We start from the raw sequence: 7,618 nt of genomic DNA, 5'->3' as shown, positions 1-7,618 counted from the left end.
GCATTGAAGGCCAGGGGCACATGGGGGCATTGAAGGCCGGGGGCCTGACACCCCTCCCACTTGCTCCTGAGAGCCCAGCCAAGGCTTGGGCTGGCGCTAGGCATCAGGTGACTTCAAACCCAAAGTCCAGACAGAGTCCCTTGAGACTGTCCCATGTGTCCCTCCTGGGGCTGGGATATTTACATAATTGTAGCTAAATATAACCCCTTTCTCTTTTATCTCAGTTCTAGAGAATCCACATACATATCTTCCTTTTCCTCAGATCACTGTATCTTAGATACATTCCACACAGGACTACCTGAGGCCCTGAGTTTATCTGACTAGTCTAGGCCCCTCCTAGGTAAAGTGAGGAAAGCCCTGAGATTCAGTCTCCCAGAAGAAAACTCCAGGGGGACTATGATTGTCTAGTGGAGGAAGCATCCAACTAATATCTGGAGAGTCAGGATACTGGGTTCTAGTCCCAGCTTTGCAAGTAACCAGTTTGGAGAGGCTACTGTCTTTTTTCTGGGCCTCAGTTTCCATATCTGTAAAATGTGGAAAGATGGTTTAATTGAACACTGAGACCTCTTCTGACTCTTAAGTTCTTAGAAGTTTGCCTCTTAGATATGAAGGGATGAGAGAGAGGAAGGGAAAATGATGCTTGGGGTTCTACTTCTCTTAGTCCAGAACAAACTGGATTCGCTCCATCCGGTGGTGAATGAGAGTATCAAGAGGGCAGTGGTCAGTGAGGCTCGAGAGGGCTGGGAAGTCTATTTCTCCCGACTCTTCCCAGCCACGGTAAGGTCTTTCTCTTTCTTCCCCTTCCTGCTAGAAGGAGAAGGGCCCCTGTGCACAGGAGTGGGGAAGGCTCCGAAGATATCTGGGGGAATCCTGGCTGAGGGTTCTTCCCTTCATTCCCCAAAGGTGGAGGGCATGGGCACGGTCTCTTCTCAGCTGGCCAGGCAGGCCTGTCCCCCTAAGGGAACAGGATGCTGGACAGGTACCCCTGAGACCTACTTCAGGGGACCAGGATTCTCTTGCTTCCTAGGAAGAGAATGGAGAATGTCAGAGGGTGAGGATAAAGGAGGGGCCAGAGCAGGTGAAGAAAAGTCCCTGGGCACTGCTGACAGGCTGAGACGTGTTCCTCCCCACCTTGACCCTGTTTTCTCGGTTCCCTCTTCCTGTGGCCCACATCTTGTCCCTGCTGTTCATGCTGCCCCAGGCTCTGGAGTCCATGTGCTGTTCTTCCCCTGCAGGGCAGCGTGGGCACAGGTGTACAGATCCTGGCTGTGTCTCACGTAGGCATCAAGCTCCTTCGCTTGGTAAAGGGCAGCTGGTCATCAGGGGAACAGCTTCGGGTCTTACGGAGTTACAGGTAACAGGCACTCAATGGGATAGAAGCCAACGTGCGTTAAGTAAGGACGAGCATTTGGTAGGGGGCTGGTCACTCTGAGGTGGAATAAGAGGTGACCTCTCCATCGCAGCGAGGTGGCACAAGGGGATAGAGTGCTGGACCTGGCGGCAGGAAGGACCCGAATTCAAATTTAGCCCCAGACGCTTCCCAGCTGGGTGACTCTGGGCAAATCACTTGCTGTCTGTCTGCATCACCTACAGAATGGTGATAATGATAACACCTGTCTCCCAGGGCTGTTGTGGGAACAAATGAGTTAATATTTGCAAGGTGCTTTGCTAATTATTATCACTGAAAGGACTTTGAGATTCCAGGACAAGTCTGGTAAAGCAGGGATCTCAAACCTGAGTCAGTTTAGGACTGCTGTGAAGTTCCCCACATCATATCATGCTGCCCTTCATTCAGAAGAGTAAGTAATCCCATGAATCTGAGCTTGTAAAGAGAGACCAGGATTTGGATAATAGTCATGCAAATAGATTCGTGATATTATATTAAAAATAAACACGGGCGGGGCGGGGGGGGGGGCCTAGGTGGCACAGTGAACAGAGCACCGGCCTTGGAATCAGTAGGACCTGAGTTCACATCCAGCCTCAGACACTTAACAGTTACTAGCCATGTGACCTTGGGCAAGTCACTTAACCCCAATTGCCCTGCCTTCCCCCCTCCAACAAATAAATGAATGAATAATAAATGGATAGATAGAGAAATAAATTAACAAATAAGTAAATGAATAAACAAATATGAAATTTGAGTATGTGAACAGGGTTAGGGCCTTTCATTTCCTCTCCAATGCAGCTTTCCCCTAGATAATAAACTGTCCCTCACTTTTTATTTTTTAAGTAGTCTGTTTAGATTATGTCACATAAATAGGTTACTTTGACTTTTGACTTTCAGATCATGAAAAAGTCCAGTTAGGGTAATAAGTAAATGAACCAAGATCCCCTAAGTACAACTACAGTTCCTGCTTCACTTAACTGTTACATGTTCAGTTTCTCTAGACATTCTGTCTGTGCTTTCCCCCACATCTCTGGACTATTCAAGATGACTTTTCAAGCTTCTGGCTCTTTTCTCACAGCCTCTCTGCTCAGCTGCTATTCGGAGCTCAGGTCTAAATGCCTGCATTAGCAGGTCAGGTTTGGGGGAGTTTCCAGCTTTGGTGTGTTCTCTTTTCACAGGTGAGGGGCCTGTGAAAAAGCAGCACCTCTGGTGACCCACACCATCGCCACCACTCTGTTTGGGACCATTTTGCCACCCATTTGTTCTTAAAGGAACCTGGTCTTTATTTCTTTGGCACATTTTTACATCATCAAACAAAACAAGTCTCTCAGATGAAACAATATTAAAGAGGCTGTTCCACATGACTAATGTGGAAATATGTCTAATAGGCTTGTACATGTATAGCTCCTATCAGATTGCGTTGCTGTCTTGGGGAGGGGGAAAATTAGAACTCAAAAATCTTATAAAGTGAATTGTGAAAACTAAAAATAAATTTTAGAAAATAAAATTTTTTAAAAAGAAAAAAAAAAGAGCTTGTTCCCTGGTTATGCTGGCCCTCTCTTCCCTTGAGGAATAAACCAGGGGCAGGCTTTTCTTCCTCCCCTCTTCTTGTCTCAGGGATCTCTCCATCGGTCATATGCCAATGTTAGGCATGTGCTTTGGAATTACACTAATAGGCTTCATTAAGGCCAATTCCAGGCGGCGCCTGGCACAAAACTTCCCGCCCCCTGCCCCTTCTCCTATGTGCGGTTTTACCCACCTTGCAGCCTTCCGTCTTCCACTGTGACTACAACCAGAAACTGGGAAGGTAGAAGATGTCTCTGGACCTTTTGGAGGAAGTCAGAGAGGGGTCATCTCTTCTAACTGCATCCGGGGCTAGGAGATGGGTTCAGGAATGGGACTGAAAGGAGGGAGTTCTTTGGCCCAAGTACATGTAATCTGCAGATCTGCATCAATGCATAAGACTCTTAGTTTACCATCAGTTGTCGATTCACAGCCCTCCCCTCCATAGGAAGGATCTGGGCACAGGAGTTCCTCACACGGACCTCACGTGGCCCTGCCCCTCTCCCTTCCAGCTACACAGACATCCTTTTTGTGACCATCCCTTCCATGAACATGCTGGAATTCAACCTGGCCAGTGAGAAGCTCATTCTTTTCTCAGCCAGAGCTCCTCAGGTGAAGAGCATGGTGGATGACTTTATTCTGGAACTCAAAAAGGTAAGAGACCAGGGGAAAAGGAGCATGGTCTAAGAAGAAGGGTAATTCCCTTAGGACAGGGGTGGAACCCTGGGGAGTACTAAGGTATGGGACTGTTTGGTGGGATGTGCCCATATATACATGTTCATATCTGTGTTCATGTATACACACACAAAGACATAGCCATAATGTTACATTATGTACACATATACACGTGTGTGCATGCATACACGCATGTATGTGAGTCTGGGTTAGAGGCAGCATGGGGATAATGGACGGAAGCTAGAACTGAAGTCAGGAAGACGTGAGTTCAAGTCTTGTTTCTGACCCTCGCTCTCTGACTGTGAACAAGTCACTTAATTTCTCTGGGCTACTCTTTGACCATAAATCAATCCCAGAGGATTTGCCATCTGTGTTGGGAAAGGGAGCTTTCCCACCAGGAGTTTCCTAGCTCAAGGAACTCACAGATCAGAACCAAAAAGAATAAAGGTATGCATGCCTGAGGGGTCCTTGGTTCCCTAAGGGAGAGGGATCCACTGTGGAAGAAGCTGGGCTGTGGTCTGTGAGTGTGGAAGCATTCTGGGTATAAAGGGCAGACTTCTGTCCTTTGGCTCTCAGTGTCTCCAAACTCTGCTGTGCTTTAGGATTCTGATTATGTGGTTGCTGTGAGAAACTACCTGCCGGATGACCCAAATCTCCTGAGCTTCCACAAGGGCGACATCATCCATTTGCAGTCTTCAGAGTGGCCGGAGAGGGGTCAGTGCCTGATGGGGGCCCCAACCGAGCCCCAACTCAGAATCAAGGGGAGAAGCCATAATCCCAGGAGCCCGTGGGTGCTAGGGCAGTGATTACATCTAGACACCGCTGTTTCCTGCCCCACACCTGTGCCCACAGATCCCTGAACATACAAGGCTCCTAAGCTTCTTGACCTCTTAATTTCCTCACCCCAAACCATGGCTCGGGCCAGGAATAGATGGCATGTGACTTACTCTATGGCTTTCTTCATTTGTCAGTGTTTACTGAATCTCTTCCCTTCTCACGACCAGACCCTAATTTTTTCTGGCTGTTACAATGCTTAAGCTTTGCTCAGTAGCAAAAAGCCATAATTCTACCAGCCTCTAGACCACAACTCGATGTGGGGCATCAGGGGTGCTTGGGAAAACTCAAGGACCATGAGCTGATCACACCCCTCTGTCTCCCATCTCTCCTGCCTATGCCTCCCAGGCTACAATTATGGCTACGTGGTCAGAAAGAAGGTCATCTACCTGGAGGAGATAAAGAGGGGCACCCAGGACTTTGGTGGGTAGCAGGAAGAAGCTTGTGTGTGTGTGTGTGTGTGCGTGTGTGTGTGTGTGTGTGCGTACATGTGTGTATTCACTCCATGGTAGATTATCTTCATGATACCGTTTGGGGTTTTCTTGGCAGAGATTCTGGAATGGTTTGCCATTTCCTTCTCCAGCTTATTTTACAGGTGAGGAAACTAAGGCAATCAGGATTAAGTGATTTGCCCAGGGTCATACAGCTAGCAAGTGTCTGAGGCCAGATTTGAACTTAGGAAGATGAGTCTTCCTGATTCCAGACCCAGAGCTCTAGTCACTGTGCGCTCTCTCTCTCTCTCCCTCTCTGTATATACATCCACAAATACACAAACATACCTATATGCATATATACATACACATACATACATATATATACACACACACATAGTTGTTGTGGATTCATGTCAGTTGTTTTCAACTCTCCATGACCGCATTTGGGGTTTTCTTGGCAGAGACACTGCCATTTCCTTCTCCAGCTTATTTTACAGATGAATAAACTGAGGCAAACAGGGTTAAGTGACTTGCCTAGGGTCACACAACTAATAAGGCTGGATTTGAACTCAGGTCCTCCTGACTCCAGGGCCAGTGCTCTATTCACTGGACCACCTAGCACTCTCTCTCCACTCGCTCCATAAGTTTACGTGTATATGTGTACATATGTGTGTGTATACATAGGTGTGCATATATACATGGGTGTATATAAAAATCCACACATATACATACACACACAGAGGAATTTGTTTACTTAGGCCCCTGTTTCTCTGACTCCAGGCTTACAGTGTTGAGAAAGGCGGTGTAGGAATCCAAAGAAATCCTGGCCTGTAGAATCACAGGATTTAGAACTGGAAGGGGCATTCAAGGTCATTTAATCCAACTCCTTCATTCCAAAGCAGAAACTGAGGCCTGGTGAGCTAAGGGACTGGCTGAAGGTCACACAGCAGCTAAAAGATCTGGGACTGAGCCTGGGTGTCCTTGGTCCGGGGCTGCCCCACATTAGCCTTGGCCTCTCTGTGGTTCCATTAAGGAACACATCTGGCTGAGCCTCAAGTAGGGCCCAGTTCTTGTGTGGGCACTACTTGGATTGCTTGTTCTCTGTGTCTGTGTAGACAGTTCTTTACCTTCTCTGAGTGTCTGTCTTTGTAATGGGAATATCAATTTAAAGATCTTCCCTGCCCCTAGGCTAAAGTGCACCTGGAGCCTGGGGTGGGAGGCTTGTTTTTCAGTAGATACTTTTTGTTTGGGCAGTGAGTCAATAAGGTTGTTACATTCTCTGAGCCAGGAAAAGGCTACATAAACCCTGATGTGCAGCTTTGTTTTGGGGGCTCACTTTGAGAAGTGTTCTGTGATTTGATGAAACTCTGGGCTAGCCGTTGTCCAGAGGGCCCCCCGCCCCCTTTGAAACCCAGATGTTGTTTGGTATGGATGTAATGGTTGGACAGTTTGGAAATCTGTCTACTTGATCTGTTTCTGTCTTGATAATTCTGTCTGTATACTCTGAAGTTCGGGGTGCTGACCTTTTTCCCTGAACTAGGTAAATGATACATATGTTTGACTGATTAAAGTAAGCTTGTTAACCCATTTTGAGTTGCTTTCCTTTAACAAAGCAGATCCAAGAACCTGTGTGAGCAGCCACCCTGGGGACGCTGGGGTGCTTGCCGCTACAGTCTTCCCATGACTCTCTCCATACATATGTGCATTTGCCTGTGTTCATCTTGGAGTGTTTACATGTTTCTGTAATCTGTGTGTCTCTACATTACACGTGTTATAGAGGCAGTGTGGCATGGAAAGCAGTCTCTGGGCCAGGAAGATCTGGGTTCAGATTCTGCCTCTGACATATAATGGCTGTGTGATTCCGGGTAAATGATTTTATCTCTCAGCCAGCACTCCAGGCAGCTCTTTTTATTGTTGTTGTCGGAAACCGGGGGTAAGTGACTTGCCCAGGGTCACATAGCTAGTAAGTGCCAAGTATCTGAAGCATTTTTTGAACTCGGGTCCTCCTGACTCCAGAGCTGGTGCCCTATTCAGTATACCATCTAGGGGCAGTTCAGCAAGGTGGCAAAGGCCTGTAATCCCGGCTGCTAGGGGAGGAGGAGGCTGGTGGATCTCTTGGGGTTGGGAGTTCTGAACTATAGCAGCCATTTGGGCATCTGAACTTTAGTCTGGTACTGCAAGGGTGAGCCTCCAGGAGCAAGGGGGAGAGGGAGGGAAGAGCAAGTCAGTAATTGAATAGATTAAAATTTCTGAACCTATCAAGGTTACGTACATACACACATACACACACATGCTTGTATATGGGAGGAGGGGAGGGTTATGGAAAGGGAAGGAGAAGAAGGGAAACTGGCCTAAAAGTCTTTCTATATCTATCTACACATAGGTAGATTCATATATATATATATAAATACAGAGAGACAGAAACAAAGACTCATGAGGAGAGACAGACAAAAACAGAGACACATGGGGAGAAACATACATGGGAAGACAGAGACACACGGGAGTGAGGGGAGAGATAGAGGAGGGAGGGAGGGAGAAAGAGAAAGGGAGAGAGAGAAGAGAGAGGGGGAGGGAGGGAGGGAGAGAGAAAGAGAGATGTAATTTGCAGAGCAGTTATTGATTTGCATTGGTAGAAGTTCCTATCTAGGAGTTCCCTAAATCCAGTGAAAGCACAGATCAGAAAGAGAGAGAGAGAGAGAGAGAGAGAGAGAGAGAGAGAGAGAGA

The 7,618-nt window shown here is 47.2% G+C and overlaps 1 protein-coding gene across 1 annotated transcript in view; it reads left to right on the top strand.

Annotated features, from left to right (window-relative positions):
• MYO15A (myosin XVA) overlaps window positions 1-7,618 on the top strand; it is a 144,727-nt gene that overhangs the window by 94,804 nt on the left and 42,305 nt on the right. Inside the window, exons 46-50 of the mRNA XM_069087739.1 lie at window positions 662-777; window positions 1,236-1,354; window positions 3,463-3,604; window positions 4,228-4,339; window positions 4,808-4,882. Coding sequence (XP_068943840.1) covers window positions 662-777; window positions 1,236-1,354; window positions 3,463-3,604; window positions 4,228-4,339; window positions 4,808-4,882 — 564 coding nt within the window. The remainder of the gene's footprint in view (window positions 1-661; window positions 778-1,235; window positions 1,355-3,462; window positions 3,605-4,227; window positions 4,340-4,807; window positions 4,883-7,618) is intronic.

This window comes from Petaurus breviceps, unplaced genomic scaffold (genome assembly GCF_028583685.1).
Source record: "Petaurus breviceps papuanus isolate PSGF00001 unplaced genomic scaffold, PetGlider_PUasm1.0 183, whole genome shotgun sequence".
In the NCBI taxonomy this organism is placed as follows: domain Eukaryota; kingdom Metazoa; phylum Chordata; class Mammalia; order Diprotodontia; family Petauridae; genus Petaurus; species Petaurus breviceps.
This window is presented reverse-complemented; position numbering and strand designations above follow the sequence as displayed.